The sequence below is a fragment of the Sturnus vulgaris genome, chromosome 3, assembly GCF_052056855.1.
Source record: "Sturnus vulgaris isolate bStuVul1 chromosome 3, bStuVul1.hap1, whole genome shotgun sequence".
Classification (NCBI taxonomy): domain Eukaryota; kingdom Metazoa; phylum Chordata; class Aves; order Passeriformes; family Sturnidae; genus Sturnus; species Sturnus vulgaris.
In genome coordinates, this window is record NC_142245.1 from 16,422,875 (window position 1) to 16,448,300 (window position 25,426).

The 25,426-nt window shown below is 41.3% G+C and overlaps 1 protein-coding gene and 3 non-coding genes across 4 annotated transcripts; all 4 read left to right on the forward strand.

Annotated features, from left to right (window-relative positions):
• The first annotated feature begins 1 nt into the window (after position 1).
• WDR43 (WD repeat domain 43) lies at positions 2 to 24,234 on the forward strand. Its single transcript, XM_014877458.2, has 18 exons — positions 2 to 276; positions 4,452 to 4,586; positions 6,981 to 7,102; positions 11,140 to 11,260; positions 12,420 to 12,559; positions 12,999 to 13,101; positions 14,134 to 14,198; positions 14,557 to 14,728; positions 15,225 to 15,311; positions 17,056 to 17,187; positions 17,637 to 17,774; positions 18,607 to 18,693; positions 19,901 to 19,932; positions 20,726 to 20,789; positions 21,680 to 21,793; positions 22,236 to 22,305; positions 22,924 to 22,979; positions 23,076 to 24,234. Exons 1-18 carry the CDS (start codon positions 82 to 84, stop codon positions 23,193 to 23,195), a joined length of 1,953 nt encoding a protein of 650 aa, XP_014732944.1. The 5' UTR covers positions 2 to 81; the 3' UTR covers positions 23,196 to 24,234.
• Positions 7,484 to 7,561, forward strand: LOC148224195 (small nucleolar RNA SNORD53/SNORD92). Its single transcript, XR_015802944.1, has one exon. It is a non-coding gene; the product is annotated as a small nucleolar RNA SNORD53/SNORD92 (small nucleolar RNA).
• Positions 12,628 to 12,711, forward strand: LOC148224196 (small nucleolar RNA SNORD53/SNORD92). Its single transcript, XR_015802945.1, has one exon. It is a non-coding gene; the product is annotated as a small nucleolar RNA SNORD53/SNORD92 (small nucleolar RNA).
• Positions 16,069 to 16,147, forward strand: LOC148224197 (small nucleolar RNA SNORD53/SNORD92). The gene has a single exon (XR_015802943.1). It is a non-coding gene; the product is annotated as a small nucleolar RNA SNORD53/SNORD92 (small nucleolar RNA).
• Positions 24,235 to 25,426: the final 1,192 nt, after the last annotated feature.

Below are 25,426 nucleotides of genomic sequence, written 5' to 3' on the forward strand. Positions count from 1 at the left end.
GCGCAGGCGCGCGGGGCGAGCACGCGGGCGGTGCATGCGCTGCGCGGGGCGGGCCGGGCAGAGCCGAGGGGAGCGCGCGCCATGGCGGCCCCTCCGTGCGCCTTCTCCCCCCGCGGGTGCCGCTTGTTCGCCTCGTCTGGGCCCGATGGGCGGCTGCGCGTGTGGGACACGGCCGGCAGCCGCCTGCAGCACGAGTACGTGCCCTCCGCCCATCTCAGCGCCGCCTGCACATGCTTGGCCTGGGCCCCGGCGGGGGCGCGGCAGATCCCCAGCAAGGTGCGTGGGGAGGGGGGGAGCGGTGAGGCGGGAGGGGCACGCGTGAGGGGTGGGATGGGGATGGGGATGGCGGCGACCCGAGCAGCCCTGACGCGTGGCCGCGGCCCGCTCGGCTTCACCCCGCCCTCCTGGCGCCATGTGGCCGGGCGGGCCGGGGAGCGGGGGCGCTGCGAGGGGGGTGAGGGTCCCGTGGGCTCCGCGGCGTTCGGGCACCGCTCTGCCCCACGTCCCTGTGGCCCCAGGGTTTGGGGATTGTCCACGTGTGTCGCAGCGCGGGATGGGGGGGCGCGGGGGGAGCCGCTCCCCCTCCCGGGATTGCGTTGCTCAAGGTAAATTTCACGTGTCGGTGAGGGAGGCGGCTCTGGAGGTCTTGTTTTGTGTTTTTTTGGAACAAAAATTCGGCAGAAACACTGACTGTTGAAAACCATTTGTCTCTCGTATTATCTGCGTGGAAGAAGCCTTCCTTGAAGAAGCGAGGTATGTTACTTGATGGCACGTCTCTGCCATGCTGCAGAGCAGGTTAGCTGCTGTGCACGCTCTCAGTTCGCTTTCCGGTAAAGGCAGCATCTCTCCACACTACCTTACCCTTGGAAGTACTCCCATGCAAGCTGCTACACTGTCTGTGATTCATCTTCCTGAGTCCGGGAATCATGCAAGAAGGTGTTCAGTAGTTTTATTCACAGCATGCATCAGGAGCCCTTGGATGTTCTCCACCTTGGATCGAGTTTTAGTTAACATCACCTTAGGTGAACACCGAACCTCTGAAAATATCTGGAGTTTGCACTGGGGTACCTTTTTGTCCTCCTAGTGTTGAAGTAGTTCTTTAGCTGGAACGTAATGTTTCCTGAGGAAAAAAGAACGCAAAATCTGGATAAAGGATGTGAAATCCACCCCCTTTATCATAAGGGGTGCTTTTTAAGGGGTGTTTTGGTCCATCGGCAATTCAATGTATTTGAAATGCTGTTAAGGCTGTTGCAAAATGCTTAAAACACATAGTATCAACCCAAAGGAGCGCAATATTGTTTTGCTCAGTTGAGCATCTTAGTCCCTGAACTTTGAAAACTCCCAGGACATGCCAAGAATGAAGTAGAGTCAGTTTTAGATGACCTGAACCTGTTCCTTTGTCATGTAACTTTGAAGTAAAAAGGATCCATTAGTTGCAAAGCTCTATAGGTTCTTTGCTCTTAAATTCACTGAAACTGACATGTGAAAATGGGGTTAACGTGTCCTTTGTGAAATAAAACTAATGTAGACACACTTCTGTGGTGCCCTAAGTCAAGCACAGGAAGTTTCTGAGGGGCTTTTGCAGCTTTTTTTAAAATAACCTTTTCTAGAGACACACCTCTCAGTGTTTCTACTTATTCCAGTAGTTTGAATCCTGTCCCCTGCTTGGAAGCTAGTCCCTTTTAAAGTGGAGCTGGGAAACATGCTGTTTCTTGCAATAATTGTGCCATAAAACCTTTAAAAGTCATTGTTTATTTCCTTAGACTGAGTTGTAGAACTAAAACTGGGATAGTTATGTCAAAAACATTTCCTTAAATATTTTTTTCTGATGTTCTTTAGTCTTTTTTTTGTTCCTGGAGAGTTGACATCTGTCCAGGCAGTTCTGTTATCTTGTGTTCAGAAGTAGAACTCTGTCAGTAGGTAGCTATAAATGGTGTTTGGCCAAATTACACTTAAACTCAGTATGTTTTGGACTGCTGCCATGTTAATGGAGGCCATGTGTTACAGGGGGATATTAGAAATCACGTTTTGAACTGCACACTCTGGAATTGCTGATGCAGGGGTGGCTTTACTGGGATGCTCCCTGCCCACGTGCTTCCAGTGTCAGTGCTTCCTGTGTTCTGTGTTCATCACCTCCTGCTCCATGGGGTGGCTTGTGCAAGAGTGGACCTCCAACATTCAAAGCAACTTATTTTACTTTCTTCCTAACAAGGTGCAACTGCACTGTTACTGTCAAGTGTCAAGACCTTTAGAATTCTCCCCATTTTAGTGTTCTAAGTGCTTTATTTCACATGTGAGCAGATTTCTTTCTAAAAAGTCTCAGTGGCTTATCAAGTCAAGGAAGAACATTATGGGAAAATGTGTGCATGGTTCCTTTTCAAGTAACTCCTTTTAACCATCTCTATGGATTTAAACATGGTGCTTTTTCAGCCAAAGTTGAAGGATTTCTAAGTAAGCTTGAATTTCCATAATCTTAAAAAGAAAACAGATTACAATGAAACTGGTACTTGTCCTGTCCATGACAACAGGATGTTCTTCTATTTAAGACCCTGATCAGTAAGTGAATCCCCCGTGGATGTTAAGTGCAGTTGCCATTCTGCCGTAATCTAATATAGGGTAGGGAAGTTTGATATTTTTTTTAAGTTCTTGGAGTGTTTTTTTCAAATAATCTCAAACATTAACAGGTGTCTGAATTTTCCAACAAAGTGCTCCACTCGTATTACTGATAAGGGGTGATCAGTAAAGAAATGCATGTGGAAAAAAAAATGGAGAAACTTTCACTGTCCCTTGCTTTCTCTTGACCCTGGAAATAACTGTACTTGTGGGAATTCTGTTGTGCGCTTGAGTTGTTCCAAGGAAATCTGCCATAGCAAACTGAAACAGGAGGGTGAAAAAAATTTATTTGAAAGATTTATTCAGGGGAAGAGAATAAAGTCTGTTATTAAGTTTGGTTTTGCTTTGCAGTGGGGGTGTGTGAGGTAATTGGTAAAACTACTTAAAGAAATTGAAAAGTACCAGAAAACACATGAGTTGTACTTGCATCTCCACTCTGTGGCCTTTGTCTTTGCATGTCAGACAGCAGTTTGAATTAATTGCCATTAGCTTCTCAGCATCTGTTTTTTAATATTTTATAAATACTTTTCTTTCCCAGGAAAGATAAAGCCTAAACAAATACTTGCAAAATCCTCTAATTGTAATTTTTAAGAGTTTGCATTTGATGTAAAAGTTATCTTTACAACTATTTTGTATTTCTTAGCTTAAACCAAAACACTTTTCATTGCAGATGGTGTTAGCTCTAGTAAGTACAGAAAGAATAGAAAATCCTGCTTCAAAGAACCAATGTGTTTATCCTTCACTATCAAACTTTTGTATTTTAATTGTGGTGAAAACTACCACATCCTGATTGTCGTATTTCTGGACCTGAATAGAAACTACATGTTCACTGTGTCATGTCTGCTGTAAAACAGATTAGCTACACCACATAGGACTTGAACAGAGCTGGTTGCTCACATTTTATCAGGCTGCTTGTCAGTGCAAATGGATCTGTTGTGTAGAGGAAGCATTAGCATGTATGTTATTTTTAAATTGAGAGAATGCTTTGCTGTGATGTCACAAATGTAAGGAGACTTACCAAGGTCCAATTTAAAAACTAATCAGTGGCATTAGGGATTTTTTTTTTCATGCCCTTGAACAATTTTTTTAATTTTCTTTTTTATTTGTATGTGTGCAATTAGTGATTTACCCAGTGAGAATGAATATGATGACTTCTTCTGCCCTCTTTAAGTTTCACGTGCTTAAGAACCAGTTTTATTCCTTCTCCCCTTCCCAGTGATCTCTATTCCCAAGTTTTTGGTTAAAGGAGACAAAGTGAAATCCCTCCTTGAGGTGGCTAATAGCACTTGCAGAGCGAAAGAGTGAAGACTTATGAATTTCCTGATTGTATGAGGACCTCTGGTACAGACAGCAGGACTTGCGCAGAGTACTTTCCTTTGAATCCCAGTCATTTCCCTCTGTGGAATGGGGTAGCACTTTATTTTTAAGAAGCATTATGAATGCTTCAGGTTTGCAAGACTTTTGATTACTTTTTGAGAAAAAATAAACTGATCGCGATTAAGTGTTTCCATTTATGGATGAAGTATTCTGAATGTGCTAATCTTTACTTCTGCTTCTGGGACAGGAAATTTGTGAAAAACTTAAAGGTGTTTTTCCCCACATGCATATGGTTGGGGTGGTAGCAAAATGGCCTCCACCAGATGTTTCCAAGTGATTCAAAGCAAGTTTGTTACACTGTACGTGGAGGTACAAGATGAGTTTTTAGGATTGAACGCCTGTGTTCATTTTGTGTCTTAGCAGTGTTTGTGCTGGCTGCTTGCGTCTCAGACTTCTCTTAAGGTTTTCCATTAGCTAGTCAGACTGATTTATTTCACAGTTTCTTTCTTTTGCTTTTCTAGGATGGCCCTCAGAGGAAAAAACGGAAGTCTGAAGTTGGAGAAGTGGACAAGCAGTTAGATATCCTGGCTATTGGTACAGCAGTTGGTAGCATTTTGTTGTACAGCACAGTAAAAGGAGAATTACAGAGCAAGCTAGTAAGTAATGCACCGTTCATCACATGCTACCAAACACTGATGGTTTCAGTCAGTTTAGATCAAAAAAAATCTTGGTTTCTAAGTTAGTGCAATGTCTTAATGCTGTCCATGGATTTGCTACTTTCCATTAAAAGTAACAGTAACGGTGAAATTCCTCGCTGGAGAGTAAAATACTTGGTAGGACTGTCACACCCTCAGTTCCTGCATGGCATTGTAGGAGGGAAGGGTAGAGAACTCGTCAACGCTTGGGAAGCTGTCACTGATGGACTCTTCTGTAAATACACCTCCCTTGTGGAAGCTTTTAAGCTCTCTCAATATATGATCTTTTTTGAATGATACACAGTGATTTTAATTTTGCCTTTTCAAGCTCCCAAGTACTTCCATTTTAGTTGTGGGTTACATAACAAGCCAAATAAATCCATATGAATTGCTGGGCAATACTTTTAGATACTTGGGTTTACTTCTGCTTCTAAACTTGAAGTTGTAGGTAGGGTGATAAACATGAATTTAGAAAAAGCAGTAATTCCTGAAAATTATGATGCGTGCAGGTGACAGTAACTAATGAATATCAGCTCTGTTATATGGAAAAGCTGTGCTTGAAAAGTATAATTGTTTGTTTGAAAACACCTTTTTTCCATAGAAAACAACAGGTTTTATGAGTACTGTGTTTTTTTTACATATAGGTTGAATTAAAAGGTTATTCCTGTTAAAATAAGAGATACTACTTTTAGCTATCTTCATTGAACAGAATAAATATCTTGCTGTAATGTAGTTTGTCTTGCTCAAAGCTCATTTGCAGCAGTACCTTTGGGAGTAATCTGAGCAGGTTGTTACAATCCAAATAGTGAAATAGACTCCATTAAATATTTTCATAAATAATTCAAAGTTATATCTGGAGCTGCAGAGATTTTGATACCATTTAAAGTCTTCTGGTCTGATGATAGTCTGCTCCTGAATGCTGATACAAAAGGAAGGCTACTCCCTTTATTTTTCTTTTTACTTCTGAGTACCCTTAAGAAAGGAGGCACTTAGATGACTTCAGCAAGACACCTGTGGCTATTCTTTCATTTGAGCAGATTTCATACAGTTAGCCTTGTTTGTCTGTGTGTATAAAAATAGCAGGCAGGGCAGGTTGGGTTTTTTTTAAACTCTGAAGTGCTAGAAAAATCATCGAAACATAGAATATCCTCAGTTGGAAAGAATCACGAAAGCCCAACTCCTCTTCAGTGGTATTCCATCCTGAAACTGAAGGGAGCATGTGAACTGTGTAGATGCTTGAGGTTAAAAAGGAATGACAAAAGGTACAGGCTCCACAAAATCCACAAAGTTGTATCAGTAAATTATACGCTTCACACAGAGATTGGTGTCTTCTAATTTAAATGCACAGCAGTGGATTTTGAATAAGGGGCAGGGCAAAAGAGAAGAGAGAGAGAAAGAAAGGAATGAAGAAAAGTCACCAGTCCTGGCTCCAGCATCAAAGCAACTGATGGGGTGTCCAGTGTCCTGGGGCATCCATCACTCAAGCTTTGTGGGAGCACCTTTTTATAGACAAGTTCTGCCCACCCTGGAGCAAAGTTACTCACTTTCTGTATGAATTAGTTACCATGTGCAGTTTCTTCTAGACCTTTCTGGAAATGGGCTGGAGGGCTTTGGGGGATCTTTGGCAGTCATGATCCACCCCCTACTGGGGGTGCATTTTGTCAAAAGTCCAGGCACACTTCTCGAGTCTTTCCTGCGCTTGTGTTGTGCTGATCACCAGGAGCCAGAACAAGGATGTACCAGGAAAGTGTTGTCCTATCTTTGCATGGCCCTCTCTTCCAGGCATGTCCTCTTCTTTCTCACAGTATGTTTCCAACCGTCCTTGGTTGATTCCATGGCTGTCTGGCTATCAGTGTTTGAGACATACACAGTGGACTGTCTTCTAGGCTTTTACCTGGCCCGGCACAGAACAGCCCCAGGAATCACACCATGTGCCTGAGGGCAGGGTCCAAATGCATGGACCACTTCCTTGGGGAGCCTGTGCCCTGTGGGTGAAGAACGTTTTCCCTAACACCCCTGCTCCCAACACAGCTTCTTGCCATTTGCTTTGGTTCTGTCACTGTCTGCCAGAGAGATCAGTGCCTGCCCCTCTGCTTCCCTGTGTGAGGAAGCTGTAGACAACGTCTCCTCTTCTCTAGGCTGTATAAGACAAGCCAAAATACTTATATGTATGTACCAAAATATTAAAAATCTTTATATAACTGCCACGTATATTCTTTAAAATCACACACACTCTCAAGATGCCAATGATTGGAATTTAGTTCTCAAAAGAGCACCTTGTTCACATTGTTGGTGTGGGGAAGACTCAGTCATCGAGACTACTTTAGTGAGTTGACCCTCTGTTATCTTTTGTAGGATGGTGGTCATGACAGTAGAGTAAACTGTGTGAGATGGCATCAAGACAGCTGCTGCTTGTATAGCTGTTCAGATGACAAACACATCGTGGAATGGAACACACAGACCTGCAAAGTAAAGTGGTGAGTAGCGCTGCTTTTTGCTTGAATTTTTCTAAACTTGCATTTGTATTTTCTCCCTTGCAGGTTTTGGAAATGCTGCACTCTGCTTTCCAGGCTTCATGCCCACAAAGTGACTGTTGGCTGTTAGTTTTCTGACATCTGAAGTGGTTTTATTAAGGGATGAAAGCATAATTGTCATAGTTGGTTATCTTCCTCTGTGTTGGAAAGGCTAGATGAAACTGCTCTGAGAGGGGTTTGGATCCCTCCATGCTAACTTTAAGCAACTAAAGTCCCACTAAATGCTGAAAAATCTAAATTCTAGGAAAATATCTTTGGAGCAGATACTGGGAGATCTCATTCCAGTAAAACCTGCTGCATGCACCCAGCTTTGCTCAAAGGGCCGTGCTGTGATGATAACCCACTTGGTTTCGCTTGCTGCTGATGTGCAGTGGGGACACTTCCACTTGGCTGTCTGAGCAGGCTGCTACTGTTAAAAGTACTGTTGAGCAAAATTGAGCTTAGTGCAGAATAATAAAATGTCTGGTGCAGGCATTTATTTTATTTTGTAATGAAGTCAAATTGTTTTTAAACTTTAAAGAAGAAACCAAGATTTCTATTAACAATCCTGGTTACCTTTCTTCACTAAAAGCTTACTGTTCAATGGCCCGTTGTTGATCCTTTTCATGATGTTGTTTCCTTTTTTTGTGACATTTCCCACTGTTTGTTATTACTGCAATGCTCTTGGTTTTATTACGGTTGGCATGGGGCCTGCAAGCAGCCAATCATCAGTAACCTCGTCAGTATCCCTAGGAAAGAGATGCTTCCTTGGGTTGTATTATGTTGAGAGCCTATGTAAAGTAGTAGAAGACGGCTGAAAATTCCCCTCTAGCCTTCTCTGTTAGAATTGAACACACCCAATTTCCCTCGCCTTTCCCTCTTCCATTATGTGCTCTAATCCCTAAGGTGCCTTCATGGCCCTCTGCTGGATTTACTCCCCCATGGCAGTGACTCTGTTGTCCTGTCCCACTGAATGCAGTGCTCAAGTGCAGTGTCAAGAGCTGCACAGATCAGAGGAGTCTCATTCCTTGACCTGCTGACAGTACTCTGGCTAATGCAGATCACACACAGCTGACCTCATTGCTACAAGGACTCCCTGCTTGCTCTTGCTCAGCTTAGCTAAGAGGACTGCAACTCTTCTCTGTAAAGCTACTTTCTAGCTATTTGTCCCTGACCTATACTGGAATTTGTCCATCTCACCTGTAGTACTTTACATTTTCCTCTTCAGCTTTGAGATGCTGACAGCCTGTTTCTTCTCAGGCCTGCTGAAATGCCCCTGAGTAGCAGCCCTGTCCTCCGGGATATCAACTGCTCTCCCTAATTTGGGATTTGGGTGTGAAGTTTTATGTGCATTCTGTCCTGTTTTGAGATCATTAATGAAGACCAGAACAAGGGGCAGTTATGGAGAATATTAGAGGGAGTAACACCAGTGACTGGCCACCAGCTGGACTTCATTCCAGTGATCACCACTGTTTGGACTCAGTGATACAGCCAGGCCTTATTCTCCTTAGAGATCATCCATTCAGGCTATGTATCTCCAATTTGGCTGCAAGGATACTATGTGAGACCTTGTCAAAAGCACTGCTGAAGTCAATTTAAGTGTGTTTCTCCACATCAACCAAGGCGGTTGTCTCGTTAAGGCAATCAGGTTGGTTAGACATGATTTGCTATTTGTAGTTCTATGCTGGATGTGCCCAGAAACTTTTTTTTTGACGTTTCAGTGCCTGGAAATAGTTTCCAGGTGGATTTGTTGTATAACCTTCCATCTTGATTCCTGAATTATTCTTCTGTGCATTTATTTTCTGTCACTTTCCCTGTTTCAAAGGAAAGTTCCATGCATTCATGCTACATTTTTCTGTGGAGAAACTCCTTTTTGCCTTTCTGGCATGTCACTGCTGAAATGCCTTCCTAAAGGTCCTTGTCTTGCAAGGCATCCCGCTGTTGTTCTGTGAGCCCAGTGAGATCAAAGCTCTGAAGCTGCCCCTGGATATCTCATTGACCCTGTTTGTATCCCATAGTGTGTGTGTTCATGTACAAGTACTGGAGATGGGTCCCAGCCATGCTGCTTTCTCAGGAAAAGTGAGAGGTTTTGCTGTGATACCTCTTGAATGTTTCCCTCTGCTCCTGTCCCATATGGGGAGCCATGGAGTGGGGGAGCTGTGGTTATGAAATGTAATTTGAAGCATTATGTTCTTTCACTTTAAAGATGGCAACAGAAAATCATTCCCAGAGTGTATAGATAGAAAGTTACATGAGCAATGTAACGTCATGGTTTTTGCCTGAAAATTTTCTGTGGTAATGTTATGAGTCATACCTAAGGTAACTCAATTTGGAAAGAGTAGAAGAAATCAGTTTTCTTAAAGTTTTACCTACCAGAAGGAACAAATTATTCACAGTAATTGCTCACACCCAGTGTACACATGAGTGTGCCTGAATTCTTTAACACCTGTCAGGACCTGGAGATTAATATTTGTGTAACCCACAGAGAAATCAGGATGGTTGCTCTTGGGGTAAAGAAGTGGTATTAAATTTTTAACATTTCATTTGCAGGCTTTTCGACATGTTCCTATAGATGTATGGTCTGCTAGAAAGGGAATTGAAATACTGTGGCTTTAGGTTTGACTTTCTTAACTACTGTAGGAGTACTCCACAGGGGCCACTTCAGGAGGTGTGTGCAGCACACATGAAACCTTTGGCAGAGGGACAAGCTGTGGGGAAGAGGGAGTCTCTGAAGAGGCGAGACAAGGTGGTGTAGAGAGGCAGACTGAAACATTCTGGATGACTTCTTGTCTCTCTGTAGCTTTTTCATGTCTTGAATACTCTTGACCACTTAGAGGCATTCTGGACATATCCTTTATGAGATCCTGTTTAAAACTCTTTCCTGTAAAAATTATATAAGGAGTATCCAAAGTGAAAGAAAACCAAGGTATTTTTGCTGTGCTTTATATTCTGCAGTCCAGTCTAGACTCGTCTTTTTAGTACATTTAAAAATACCTTCTTAGTTTACATTAATAAATAGTTTAAATTCTTAGTCACGACCTTGTCTTTGGAAGAGAATACAAAATGTTTTCATACTCTTTGTAAGGTGCAATGTTGTCTTTCAGGTTTGTGGGCTGTAACATTTTCAGCTTCTATCAAAAGTGATACAGTAAATGATCCTGTTTTAGAAAACAGAAGAGGCATTGCTTGGGCATGTGAAACTTACTTGGAAGTGTTTCCAGAAAGGCCACTTACAATCAAAATGTGGTGTGTTGCAGGCTGCTTCCTATCTGTAAAGGATTTGTATTAAGGCTTTCCTTGCAGTTTTGTCCTGTGAGAAATACATAGTATAAATTTTTCTTTAAAGCACATTCAGGCTTTTTCATGACAGCATCTTTAATTTTTTCAGGGTTTTTTTGGTGGTGGTGGTGGTGGTGGTGGTTTTTTGTGTGGTTTTTTTTTTTTGTTTTTTTTTTGTTGCTGTCGCTTTGTTTTGGTGTGGGGGTTTTTTGTGTTTTTTTTTTTTTTTGTATTTTTAGGTAGTGCTGTGAACCATAGACCATTAAGGTGAAGTTTATTATTGTCAGTGACAGCCATAGACTTGGGAGGAGAGCCAGTAACTGAATAGACTTTTAAAGTCTGAATTTTAGTGTTGAGAAGGCCTTTTTGAATTGGTTGGTGAATAGAGAAGTCTTGAAAATGGTATGGCTCTTCTTGCCCTATTTTCAGAAGTAGAAAACTTTGAGAGGAATTCAGAAGAGAATAAGCAAGTGTTAAAAAAGAAGTGCAGTTCAGTGTTGAATAGCTTCATATTTTTCACTTGTGTTTTTTTTGTAAACTAATTTGAAGGTGAAGTGCAGAAGCAGAATAGCTTTGACCTCTTGGTTACTTAAATCACTGGTTTTTAAATTTTGTCTTAAATTTTCCATCATGGTAGTTTTGAGATTATCCTAATGAATACTATTTTTTTCTATTTCTCCATCTTTCTCCTTTTGTACAAAACCTCTCCATCCAAATTCTAGTAAGTGGAAAGGTGACAATAGCAGTGTCACCTGTCTATGCATCAGTCCAGATGGAAAAATGCTGCTGTCAGCTGGTAGAACTATAAAACTGTGGGACTTGGAGACCAAAGAAGTCTACAGAGTAAGTACTTCTGTACCTCTGTTAAACGAGATGCAAAAATTGCCCTTCTTTATTTGTGATACTACCTATCGAGTGTTTCCTGATCAGGCATCTAAAACATTTCACTGTGTATGAGGATACAATTGGCAGTTTCAGGATTGCTGGACATTTTTACTGTGATGGTACCCTAAACTGGTTTCCACTTGTTGAGAATTGAATGAGAACATTAAATTTTTGTTTCTGAGCATGCTGCCAGCATCCTTTCTCAAAGCTGTAGGAGAAAGATGGATGCTGTTCTTTTTAACTGGGTCCCTGTCTGATACCCTTCTGTCAGGAGAACTCAGTTCACCACCGTATCAGTTACTGCTGGCATGGGTTTTAACATGAGTCCCTCCACAAAGCCTTCGAGTTTCCTTGCTGAAGTTCATATAACTGGTGGCGTTATCAGTTTTGCTGTTGAAACAGTTGGAAGGCATAGGAGCAACTCCTTATTGTTCCCTGAGCAGGGCTCAGACATTGAGCAAATGGCCATGCTTTAGCTGATCCGTGAATGCTGCCGTGTTCTCTTGCCTGCTAGCAGACAGGACAGGGATAGTCTCTGAATCTCCTGTCAGGTGAGTGTGTACACATGTGCTGTTACTGTGGGCTTGCTGGCACATGGCACCTACCATGTATGTCTGCATTCCATAATGACCAAAACCACTATTTGCAAAAGTAGATTGAAGAACCAATTTTTGGGGGGCCCTTGGGGTGGTATGTTGCCCAGATTTAGTGTCAGCACACGTGTGTCCATTGTTAAAGTTCGGAATGAAACTGAGCCTAGTTCCATTGGAAAGGTTGAAGCATAAAACTGGGGAGGGGGGGGCAGAGGGGAGTGCTTTGTGACGGTATCAGCAGTACAGGTGGATGTGATTTCTTTTGCATGGATTTAGTCCCAGTAAATTTGCCTTTGATTCCCCATTTAAGTTTTATAATGTTGATAAATACATGGCAGGTCAGAAAAAGCTTCCTTGACAGACAGAAATGCAAGGAAACTGATCACTAGTTAAAAAGCACTGAGCTGTCCTTGTTGGCTTAGTAATGCTCGAATCTTTCCTCATGTTCTTTGTTAACTAATGTTTTGATTTTTGCCATATGACTCCTTACAACAATCATGGAAAGATCCTGTTTTTTCTCTTAGCATTTCACAGGCCATGCTACATCTGTGTCATCATTAATGTTTACCACAGTGAAACCTATGAATGAAAGTAAACCCTTTGATGGAATTACAGGACTTTATTTCTTGTCTGGAGCTATACACGACCGATTATTGAGTGTGTGGTATGTAAGCTTTTCATAATTTGTGACTGTGATTAAACAAGGTAAAGCAGAAGGGGCACTCTGGAAAAATGCAGTGATGATCTCTTTAGTGGTGGTTTCGACTCACTGATTGTTGAGTGAAGACGAGATTTTCCTTGGCTGTGTCTGAGCATGCTTCCAGTTGCCATTTATATCACTAGTGTGTGCCATAACATAATGTGTAATAAACTTCCTTGTCCCTTGAACTTATTGTAAGGTTTATTCAAAGTTTTCTTGCTCAGTTTCACTTGGGAGTTACTTTGCTCTTAGAACATTTTCTAAGCTGAACACGGAAATGTCAGTGTGGTGCTTTTGGATATGGTAAATACCACCACATTCACTAGTGATTTATAATGATTGTCTGGTGCAGAGGATGCTGTTATTGCTGTGGTAAATAATGTGTACTTTTTGTGTCTTCCAGGCAGATCAGATCAGATAGGAAAGAAAAGAATGCTGTGATGTCTTTCACAGTAACAGATGAACCAACTTTTGTTGACCTGACTGTATCAGAAGTCAAAGAAGAGGTAGGGGCAATAGTTTGTAAACAATTACGTGCAACAATTTTCACTTATCACATCAGTTTCCTTTTAAGGCTGTAAAGAAAGAGGCTTTGTTTGTATCTGGATTCTGTTATGAAGAGATGAGATCTAAATGCCATTTCATGGGTGTAAGGATATATATTACAGGTGCATTTATAAATCTGGTAGTTTGAAATACTCCTTTTCAAAGCTAGAAAGTGCAAATTCAATAGGTTTTTTTGGAAATTTTGTTCGAGATGGCAGTTACTAAGACGTTTGTAATCAAAATGGTTGTTAGAATTTGGCAGCAAAGAAAAACACGAACTGATTTCTAAAAATCTGTTTTGGATGTGGTCCTGTTTTTTTTTTTCTGATTTCAAGTGTTTTTTGGCAGTGTAACTGCATTTGGAATTAACTAGCCTTGAATGAGTTAAAGTAGCAGTGTACATTTGCCGAGTCTCTCAGTTTTAACAAGCACAAGTCTTTCAAACTAGTTGCCTCGTGAAAAATGTGTGAATGTGAAACATGTTCACAAACTGTTCCTGTAATTATTTAAAACATTTTTCTCCTGCTGCCTTTAAATTCCATATTGCAGCAGTATTTCATGCTGTATTTTTTCTAATATTTCCAGTTCCTTCTTCCTGCATGTATTGGAGAGTATTCTGTAATGACTAAATGACCTCTGTCATTTAGTTTCTCAGAGGAGTCATCTCAGTTTCTTTCCTCTAAGCATATTCACAGTGTCAGCGCCTTTGCAGAGCTGTGCCTCTAGACGTGTCTGCTACTGTGCAAACTGTTTAACTCAGCATGTATTACTAGTGATAAAGTACAGTTGTGAGTTATCTTATTAATCTTCTAACACTTGTACTGAATATTCCTGAGTGATTACGTCTTTCATCTTCCTTTCAGATTTAGTGTAATGTTCTTAAATTCTGAAAAAATTCAAATTGTAGCCATACAACTATCTCTTGATGTCCTGAACTTCCAGGAGGGTTTTTCTTTGATCTAATGAAACTCTCTTGCTGTGCCTTCTTTCAGCCTGTGAAGTTAGCAGTTGTGTGCAGAGATGGGCAGTTGCATTTATTTGAACATATCTTGAATGGGTAAGTTAGGATTCATCTTGAGAGTGTCTTTGGGAAAGGTCTGGGGTTACTGCAAGGCAAAGCTCAGTTTTGTTATGCTGCTGCCTTTAAGCTCTTGTATATGCTCCTGAACCAAGTTCCAGCTGCTTCTTTGTGTTGGGTTGCTGGATACATTTTTGTAGAACTCACTTGCTGGGGACTGTGTTGCACTTTGGTATTATGTGTGGCTTTAACCCACATTTTGTGTGTCTGTGCCTCATCTTAGCCATCCATAAAAGGTGTAAAATGGCTGAGTTTGCTGAGGACCTGCTAATGAAAGATGCTAGATGTGCAAGATATTGAAGTGTTCAAGCTAAATCTTGGAATTTTTTTTTTCCAGTTATTGCAAAAAACCCTTAACACCAAACTCTACTATTCAGATAGCAACACCTGGGAATGATGGGGACTCAACACCGAAACCAGTCCCTATTCTAGCAGCTGCATTTTGCAAAGACAAACAGTCTCTGCTGCTGGTGTATGGAAACACCTTACAGCCCATCATAGAGAAAGTGGTATGTAAATCTTAACAGGGTTTCGATTCTGTAATATGGACTGCATGCTGCTTTCAGTTAGAGAAATTTTTGGCTTTGTTATTTTTAATTTTACTGTTTTGAAATGATACAACAATACAAAACATGTTCCTTGCCCTTGTTTTGGGAGCTGTAAGTGTTGCCCCAGAGCTGTTTGGAAAGGCAATTTGTATTCTTCCGTTTTTTCAGTTCAGTACAGGTTGATGTCATTGCTGACTGTTTCTTGCTATTTCAGCTGTTGTTGAGTTAGGCCATTGAAACTGGTTTTAATACAGTTCCAGTTTACCTGTGTAAACGTCTTTGGAGAGTATAGAGATCTGGTAGCAAAAGGCAGATAGGCAAAGGAACTGCTATTCTACAGTGAAAAAAAGTTCATTCGAATTTATACCACTGGAATTTGTTCTCATCTTTCAGTAACATAATGAATCACAGGTGTGAGTGTCAAATATATTAACTGATTTTGTTCCTGTCCTCCTAGTCTTTGAACACGACTGAATCCCACATATGTTTGGTACGGGACGTCCAGAAAGTGTTGTCACTTAAAACAGATGCTGCTGTAACAAAGGTGAGCTTTGCATGAAATGTGATTTTGCTGCTTCTCTTGTTTTACTTCAGAAACAAAGTAGGTAGCATTCACTGCTGTCTTAAAATGAGATTGGATTTCTGGTAGACCTGTTCAGAGCTGCAGGGGTAGCTGTAGATGTCCATAGCACTCAGGCAGGTGTGAGTGAAGAGATCTTCATGGCTGCTGTGTGTCCTGGCATGTGCAAGAGCGCACAGTGGCCCTCTTGTAACTTAGCAGGTCTGCTTGAGAGACAGGACTGATTGGTGGGGTTTTTCTGCCTAGGATCAGTCCTTCCCTTTGAATCTGTTGGTTTGTACAACCTCTCAGACCCTGATGGTTTGGGGTGAAGGTGGGATGACTTTGTTTGAGAGTCTAAATAAAATGTAGTGGAACCTTAAGGGGCAAATCCTTTCTGCTTTTTCTTGAGGTGGCCATCATGTGTTCCTGTGAGCTTGGCACTTGCATGGCAGCAGTGTCCACTGAGGCCACTTGGCACTGTGTTCTCTCATGCAGGATCCTCTGGGTGTTTGGAGACAGGCTGTAAAGTTCTTAATCACTGTGCATATTCAAGGCCTTGAAGATTTGAAATGCTTGGAGAATCAGGGAAGTGAGCAGACAGCACTGTTTTTCTGACCCTTTAGTTATTTAGTAGATGTGGTGCTCTGTCAGCCAGGCAGGGTTTTGTGCTGATATCTCAGTCCTGGAGCTGGTGGGTGGCAGGGCTGAACTGCAGGGGTAGGTGTAGGGCCTGTGTGGCATGCAGTGATGATACCCATCTTGGTTTCGCTTTTTGCTGAATTCCAGTGAAGACGCATTTCTCTTGGCTGTCTGAGCATGCCGTGTGGAACAAGGTCAGTGATAAGTGTAGTGAGCTAAGGGGGATAATATTTTATCACCACTGGTGTTCCATGACAAAATTCTTGATGCAGAAAATCAAATTTTTGGAAATTGGAAGTTGCTTTGCTCAGTGTAGTAGATGATACTTTTATTACTTCAGAGGTACTTCCAAATAAAAGCTTGGATGGAACTGCTATGGTTTAAAGAAGTGTTCTGGAAGTAGCAGAAGATGCATTTTTGGTATTCTGGAAGTGGTATACTGCCTTACATTCTCTGTGAGGGGAGGATTTGGTTGTTAAATACAAAATTCCATCTCCTTGTGTTCATTGAAGATGATACCTTAGCTTGTTTGGTATAAACTAAGCTGTTTCTTTTTGTCACTTTGGTCACAGCCTAATTCAGACAACTGAGTTCTGTGTCTGAGCAATCCCTAGAAGAGAAGAGTTGAGATTGAAGGGGATAGCGACTATCTTTTGCTGTTACATTGTGCTGCTTTTCTTGGTCGGTTATTGCCTCCCAGTGGGTGCTGCATTAATCTGCGTGTGGTTTATGGAGCTGACTGTTAGGACAGGTAGTATCTATTGCCAGCAAACATCCAAATATTTGTTGTTGGATACAAACAGTTCTGTGAATGTTATGGCAAAAGCTTGTAAGAAAAGTGGTTCACAGGTGATTCCAAAAAGACCATTGCTTTAGTTAATTATAAAAATTAGCTGTTTGTTTTTTGAGGTTAATCATTCTCCTAAATACGCTGGATTTGCCTAATATTTATGTCAAGAAAATAGTTTGTGTCAGGCTGTTTTTTTACCATATGTGTGAGAGTCTCAAAATAAAATCCGTATTTTAAATTGGAAGAAAGTTCAAGATACTAGCAATTCATGCAAATGTGGTTATCTCTGTGTACTAGGTAAAGACACCTGTTGTGAACTCGGACACCAAAGTTCTAGTACCTGGCATTCCAGGACATAGTACATCTGTAAAAACTCCAGCTTCGGGAAAGGAGAAAAAGAAAAACAAGAGGAAACCAGGAGAGACAGAGGTAAAGGGCTTCTTCTTTCAAACTCAGCAAGAATGGAAAAACTAGAATCATTCTATATTCTTTAGGTGAACTTGAATTTGTTTTGTTTGCTGTGGAAGAAAGGTTAATGATGCCATCTTTCTGTATAAAACAGATGTCCCCTTGCTCAAAACACTTCCTTCATTCAAGCCCTCTGTGCCCTTCCCTGTGGTTTTGCCAGGTTGTTGCAGAACTTTGTCACACACTTGTTGCTGCCTATGCCAAGATAGATTAGTGCTTTTCAGCCAAAACTTCATCTGTTTTTGTTTTCTAATGCTGTCTTCTGTCAGTGCATTTAAAAAGAATACACAAAATTTGTATTCTTTTCCAGCAGAATCAGCGGGAATGCTCTAAGTTAGGCACTTTGCTTCCAGCTGATATTTGTGAGATAACCACACTGATGCAGCACTGCCCCTATTTCCCCTCTGCAGGAGAGCATTGAGGAGCGCCTTGGGGCATTGGATATTGATGTGAGCAAAGTCAAAACTCCAGGTGGCCTTCCCCAAACAGACAGCTTTGCCGTGCTGCTGGTTCAGGGCTTGGAAAGCAACGATGCAGAAATCTTAAATGTAAGTCTTGCAAGCTCGGTGTGTGCTGTTGAATCGGTTCAGTGGGACTGAACAGATAGGTAGGGAGCCTTCCTGAAAGTCAGAAAGGCTGAACAGTTCAGAACCTGTTGTTTCTCCCAGCTGCTTTTTGCTGATTTGCTGCTCAAGGAAGTGCTATTACGAATTATAGTAGTGGTGTTACTTTTCTGTTATGGCCTGCCTTGCTTTCTGAGTCACTCCCTGAGCTGTGAGGCACTTTGTTTATGATAAATTTGTTATGACACAGTTCAGATGTTTTATAAGTGATGCTACCAATGCAACCATGTTCCCTTTAGCTTGGATTGGAGCATAATCTGTGCTTAGTCTCCTGAGGGTACATTTTTCAAGCAGGTACTGTTTGAAGAATGAATTGATGACAAGTTTCACTTGAAAAGCTTATCCTTGCATTTGGACATAATAGTTCTAGGGGTGGGGAGCTGTTAAGAATTTGATGCTGAATAGAAATTTTGTGTCACAAATGCTGTTGAAAGGCATTAATTTATGGAAGTCAAACAGAAAATACCAAGGGAGATTTTCATGTTCATGTAATGCATCATTTCTAACATGGGGCAGGTGGGATAGAGGCAATGCTAGATTATTTTAGATGGATTTATTGAGTGTCTTTACTTTGTTAATTGTACCTGACTTGGAAAATGAAGCTCCTTTTCATAGCAAATCTTTTGCTCGTTTTCCTCAGCATACAAAAGTAGTAGAGTTGGAAGAAGTTTACAAGCAGGATTTTTTGATTTTGCTGATTGCTCATACACATGTTAAAGGTGAATTATTCTCTGATCATATCTTTTCGGTTTAACAGAAAGTGCTTAACACAAAGAAAGACAATATAGTAAAGAACACAGTAGCCAGAATGCCTATACACGCTGTCATTCCACTGCTGCATGAGGTAAGAGAGCTTGTACTTCTTGTACTTTTATACAAGCCACATGTGATTTGCCTTCCAGCTACTAAAATCCAGAGTGTGTCTCTTTATTTCTGAAAGTGGTTTGGTGCTGTAAGAGGACTGAAATGTTTTTTAATTTATCCCTTATACACTTTTTATCTTTTCTGGCTGAAGCTTAACCAAAGGACCAAGTGTCACTGTCAAAGCTAGGAAGAGCATTAGGTCATGTATTACTATCTTAAATGATGATGTGGGAGAAGGAAGGGAAGAGATTAAGAAAAAGCTTATTTAGTCCATGGCAAACAATCACCCTTCCCTTCCAACATGGACAATGATTTGAAGCATCATAAAGTCCATTTGCTGTACTTAAACTTTGAACATGATTTAGCAGTAATTTTAAAAGGGATTTGGCTTCTGAACTGCTTATTCAGTGATATTAAATAAACTCTTTCATTTGGACATTTGATTAGCCTTGACTGGACATTACTGTTTTAAACCAAACATTCGTTAGTAGCTCTTGTTATGTAAATGATATTCTATTACATAAGTTAATGGTTCCATTTCTTTTGTATTTTTGATTCTTGTAAATACAGTGTATTAGTGTGCTGACCACAAATAAGATTTTTTTTTTTATGGTACCAATTTAAATTGATTTGCAGATGGCCTGATGCTGAATGTCTGGTCTTACAGCACCTCCTTAGGCTTATGTTAATGAGACGCTGTGTTTTTTCCGTGTGACCTTTGCTGGGGAATCTGAGTGCAAGTGTTTAGCTCTGTAATCTCAGTGGATGATCAGACCTTTATGTAACTGTCTTCTCCCGAGCTTGAGATTTGTTGTGTGAAATGGCCTTTACCTGATTTTCCCAACTTGTCCACCCTGTAGCAACTGCTCTACTAAGCAGATAAATAGAGATGAAAAAGGTTTCCTCTTACTTATTCCTGCCAGGTTTAAGCTTCAGTGGATATTTTGCATATTAAGAGTTCCAGCTTTCTTCTAATATTGAAACCCACCCTCTTCAAGTTATCACCCTGTGAAGAGGGTGGTAGAGCCAGCAGTGTAATCTTCTGGAGCCTGGCAATGGTTAATCTTAGCAAACTTCAAATGCCTGGAGAACTTTCTGCCCCAGTACTGGGGCTGTCAAATGATCTCATGTTGGGGTTTTAAATTTGTTTGTTACTTATTGCTGACTGGGTTTTTTTGTCCTTTTAGCTTACAAAGAGATTGCAAGGCAACCCATACAGGTAAGAGACAACTCAGCTACAGTTCAATTCACCTAAAACTTTTCACATGTGTGTGTTATGGTCCCTCCTACCACGTATGTGATAGATTTCCAAAGTAACTGCAATTAAACTGCAGCATCTGGAGGTAAATACTCATTTCACTGAGAGTGAAAAGAGCAACTTAAAACACTTAAAGCAGTGCTTTGTCAGGGTGGCTGAAGTGAAATTAGAAAGGGAAAATGAGGGTGTAACCCTGAGAATGTAACTGAAGGTCCCAAATGTTTACATTATGGACATGATCAATAAATAGAATAACTCTTCAGGTGTAGAATTGTTTAATTATCAAATGTATTTAGACATCTCTTAATGTGGTGTTCAATAACAGAACCAGCTTCCCCCCTCCTTATTATGTTGCCGTAAGGACAGCTTTGTAGAGATGGGCTGTGCTGAGTTGTGAGTGTTGGGTTGGTTTGGGTTTATTTTTTTCTACATTTAAATTCCTTCATTGTAGGTGGAGAAGAAGGTATTATGCTTTGATCTTTTATTCATTGAGACCATCTATAAAAATTTCAGAAGCACAGACCCCTGAGCTTGCTTAGTTTAGTGCCTCACTGAAATGTCTGTTCCTTTCCTAACTAATAACTTATATACCTCATGTGGATAGCCAAACTTTACGTTTCTATTTATAGAGAGCATTTATCTTGCTCTCGAACTAAAGAGGAACACTTTATATAGAAGTATTTAGCATCTAGAATGTGAAATGGGTGTCTCTTCAGCCAGTATCTCTTGGATATAATTTATTTCTCTTTTCCAGTGCCTTACTAATGGTTCGATGGCTGAAGTCTGTTTTTACCTTACACGCATCCTACCTTTCCACAGTAAGTATTTTTCATTCATGCCAATGCACTTAAGTAAAACTACATTTAAATGCTTAAATGTATTTTCTTTCTTCAGGCAACTGTCTCCTGCTTTCTGCATGTGGCAGTGCCCTAATCAGTGTGTAGACAGCTATGCTTACACCACTTTTGTTGAACCTGCTGGACATTGCTGATAAAATTGTTTGTCTGAGTCATTCCTTACGTAATTATAGCCATCCCAAAGTCAGACCAAGATAAGTTATGTCACACCTGTGAAAGGGAACAAAATTACTGCCAAACAGTAATCTAGCCTGTGTCACTAGATCTTACAGAACTAACTTTTCCTTGTTCGTGTAATGCTCATACTGAGACTGTCTTGGGCATGGCCAGATTTATATGGTAAGGGTGTGCCAAAGTTGGTAGGGTAGGAAGTAATGCTGCATCTTCTGGATTGAAGTCCAGCTTTGCCTTACAAGTGATGGATACAGCACTCTTGCTGGGTTAAGAAAAAGACGTTTGGGCAGCATCAGTCCTTCCTGCCATTTGTTATAGGACTGCTGAGCAGCAGAACTTGCATGCATTGCTGAGGCTGCATTCGGACACCAGTGTGTGTTCAGTTTCCACTTACACAGCTTTCTGAACAGTGCTTCACCTCTGTGCGTGGCAGAGACTGGAAAGGAAAAGGAGTCCAAGAATGGCCATGCTTTAAGAGTTGATGATACTTCTAAACATGGCTAAGCGTTAATTGATCAGGCTGCAGGTGCTTCCTGAGAACCCTCACCTCTCCCTTCTGTCTAGAATAATGTCAGCAAGTGTTGCTTGTTCCAAATACACAAAAGTAGTTTAAAAAACCGAAAAGCATTTGAGATGTGTTTGTTAACAGTTTCATTTTTTTTCATCCTTCTCCCAAGTTGCCAGACCTTATTCCTCAGCTTGGAATGTTATACCAGTTGATGGAGAGCAGAGTAAAAACTTTGCAAAAGCTTTCCCGTCTGCATGGAAGACTCTTCATTCTTGCCACCCAGGTGAGCTTCAACTACATAACATGGGTTGTGCAGGGATGTTGTTTGCAGACTTCACTTCCTGTTGGGATTGCATCTGATGTGATCTGTCCTGGGCACTTAAATGCAGCTGCTGTTCAGGGACACTGATAATGCTCAGAGCAGGCCATTAATTGACTGTCCTATCAGTTCCTGCTCACTGGGACTGTTTTGTCCTGCCAAATGTGTCTGTTCACCCATAGAATTTTAAAGAGGAATAAACAGGAGGCACTGGGCCGCTTTGGAGCAGGTGCCTCTCTGATTTTACTTTGTCATTTATACTTTTTAGGTTGTTAAACCAGCACTGTAAGTTAATTACTGTGTGCTACCCTTAATGTAGATTTCATTTACGTTGTTAGGAGCTCTGTTGTATTTTAAGGTTGAAATATATGATTTAATCTAAGGCTAATCTGCAAATTCCATTCAGGTTGCAGCATCGCAAAGAGTTCAGGATGTACCCGAGGTTAATCAGACTGCAAAGCTGGTCTATGAGGACGGTAAGTGTTGTATGCTAAGTCACTCAGCTCCTGAATTCACATGACAGCATACACTTAATGGCTGTTCATCATGCTCCTGTGCTTATCTACCAGTGTACAGTCTGCAGTTAAGAGGGGTTTTGTGAGATGTCCATGGCAGGAAAATCAGCAGCTAATGATGTAGACATCTTGTAGCTAAGTTATTCCTTCCTTGCCTTCCTTTTATCTCCTTTAATTCCCTCCCAGTCTTGCTTCACAAATGAAGAAATGGAAGTTCAGTGTGCTGCTTTAACTTACCTGGCAACGTAAAATTTTTAGTGTTACCTGCCCTTGTGCTAAGGTAGATACAGTGAAGGCACTGCTATGTTGAGTCAGCAGGACATCAATATAGGGGATGTCCATGTGTGTGAGTGCATACTTCCAGTTCGGCTTTTTTCCCACTGCATCTTCACCCTGTGTATTGGTAACAGAAGTGACCTGGTCTTAACTGATGTTGGTTACCTCATCTCCTGGTAGAATCTGTTTTGGTATGGAAATAGCACAGTTTGAAGACTTGGCAGCACATGGGACTGGACTTTGTTTGCACAATGACATTTTAAAGCCTGTTCCTCAGAATGAGAGATTGTTTTCTCTTTACAGACTCCTCAGAGGAGGAAGGCTCAGATGATGAGATGATTGCAGATAAAGACTCTGATGTAAGTGGAGTTAGACCAGATGTTCTCCCATTTGCTTGTAGCAGAAATGGTGTGACTGACAAAGGTTCAAACATTTCTGCTTTATTTTCCACCTAGGAAAACTGGGATGAAGATGAAGAAAAAGAGGAGCAATCTGATGAACAAGACATGACTGTTGAAAAGGAAATCAATGGTGATTCTGATTTGGAGCCAGAAAATGAAAGTGAAGAAGAATAACAGCACGAAAGATTAATTTTAGCGGTTTGAGCAAGTGGGCCACCAAGCTCTTTGATTCTGGATCCTGTTGCTGAAAGATGCTGTATTTGCATATCAGGAGTGCAAAGCATTGTACAGCCTGTGTGCAGAGGCACCTGTGGGGCACTGCATTTCTGAATCCAGAATGTTTAACCGTGCCAGCCTTCTCTCGCCCTCCTTCCCTGCGCTTACTTAGAAAAACATTTCCTCCACCTCCTGGTCAGATTATGCCTGTCATGTGGACATGCATTTGTATCTCAAGTGAAATAAATCTGCCACCGCTGTTTGTGTGGGAAACTTGGTTCAGCTTTACATTGAATTTGTTTCAAATATTCAAGGATCAAAGACAACTGGTCTATACCTTCTTTCCATGCTTCAGTTAGCAATAGCAAGTGGGCATCCTTCTGATTTTTTTTAAAAAAAAAGAAACAGAAAAAAGAAAAAAAAAGATATTTTTGTAATATTTAAATTCTGTCCTGAAATTCTTTTCTTTCCCTCTTTCATTGGCTTAGCCACACTTTGGCAATATGTAAATGCCAACTCAACTTAAAAATGGATTTTTCCTTTTTTTTAACAAATTTGAACTGAAGACTTTTATATGTACAAATCAGTGACTTTTCTTGTGCTTTAAAAGGACATTAGAACTATCACTGGCTCCTAATTATGTTTTAATGGAGGCTGTATATAAATTTAATGCTAACCCAGAGGACAGACCGTGCTGAGTTGGGTGGGGAGAGGGGAGTGACACAGGGAAAGGAGAAGGTGAATGCTTGTGAATACATAGCACAGAGCTATACTTTTCTTATGGATTTTTAATCTCCCAGTGACAGAACAAGGACAGTTATTTGCTCAGCTAATGGAAGCTGAAGTGGTGCAAACACGTTTTTAAGAGCAAAACAAGGTAAAGGTTTGAGCCATTCACCACTATAATGTACAATAATATATTTGTCTATAAATGGAGCTGTTGCAACAAATACCACCCTCTTTGTAAAGTGAATAAATATACATCTCTTTTACCAAATACCTGTCCTGTGGTGTTTGTTGAGAGAGACCTTAGGTAGCTTCAGGTGGTGGTTAAAGGTAAAATGCTGCTTGTAGAAAGCAGATTTCTAGTGGAGGGGGAAGGCAGCCTAAAAGGTTACGGTGTTCTGCAAAGCATCTGTTGTTAGAGACTCCTTGTCTTCCTCCCTTTAAGTTGTATCCATTGATTTGTCCACAGCTTGGCTTGCACTGGGGTTGCAGCACTGTCTGGAAGTGCAGGGCATTATGTCATGGACAGAGCTGGAAGAGATGTTCTTGGATTTGGAGAGCTGGAGATGGAAGGGCAGCAAGTGGAGGCTTTCACAGTCTTCAGAGGGTTTTAACTGACAGTAAATCATAGCCTTACTACTGTATGAAGCTGTGCTTTATTTGTTTTCAGTTCTGAGATGCTGTGAAAATAAGTGCAACACTTGTACATTGTCTGTGCTCAAGCCACCAAACGAGGCTGAACTGATGTGTCAGTTTTTAAGGCAGTCTTCACTGTGTGCAGGTAGGCTTTGGGTTGGGCAAAAGAGGGGTGTGAAGTGAGTGCTGCTCTGCTGAGCTTTTGAGGTGTAGAGTAACGCAAGGAGCCAGCTGTGTTCCGGTCCTGCAAGGTCCTTCCTGTGTCTGCATCCCAGCCTTTCCAGAAGTTGAAGCAGAAGCCCTGGACTAGGGTGAAAGAGCAGGCAGAGTATCCTGTTTGCACTGTTTGGATGGGGGGAATGGTGGCATCAGGAACTTGCCACCACTGCCCCGTGTTATTTGTAAGGTTGGCATAGCCTGTATCCATCATTCCTATGCACCAGAAACTGTTCCAGGAGTGGGACCAGGAGAGAACCTGGCAGCAGGAAGAGCAGGGGGATCTTAAGAGCATTTTGCTCATTCTTGGTTTTCACAGACATTTAGATTCTGTGAATCTGTTCTAGTGACAGCCAGCTGGTAGCAGGGGGTGAGTTCTGGTCTTTTGCTTTGGAGTTAGGACAACCAGTTCACCCTGTCCTCAGCCCTCAAGCAGCTGCTCTGTGTGACACTGTGGCTGTGGCAGCTGAAAACAATTGGGCTCCTTGGTCAAAAATTGCCCTCACTTGAGACCTAACTGGCAATGCTGTGCACTTTCTAATCCTTAAAACTTTATCTGCAAAACCAAGGTCTAGCCAGTCAAGGACTAAACTGTGTATGTCCTCCTTTCT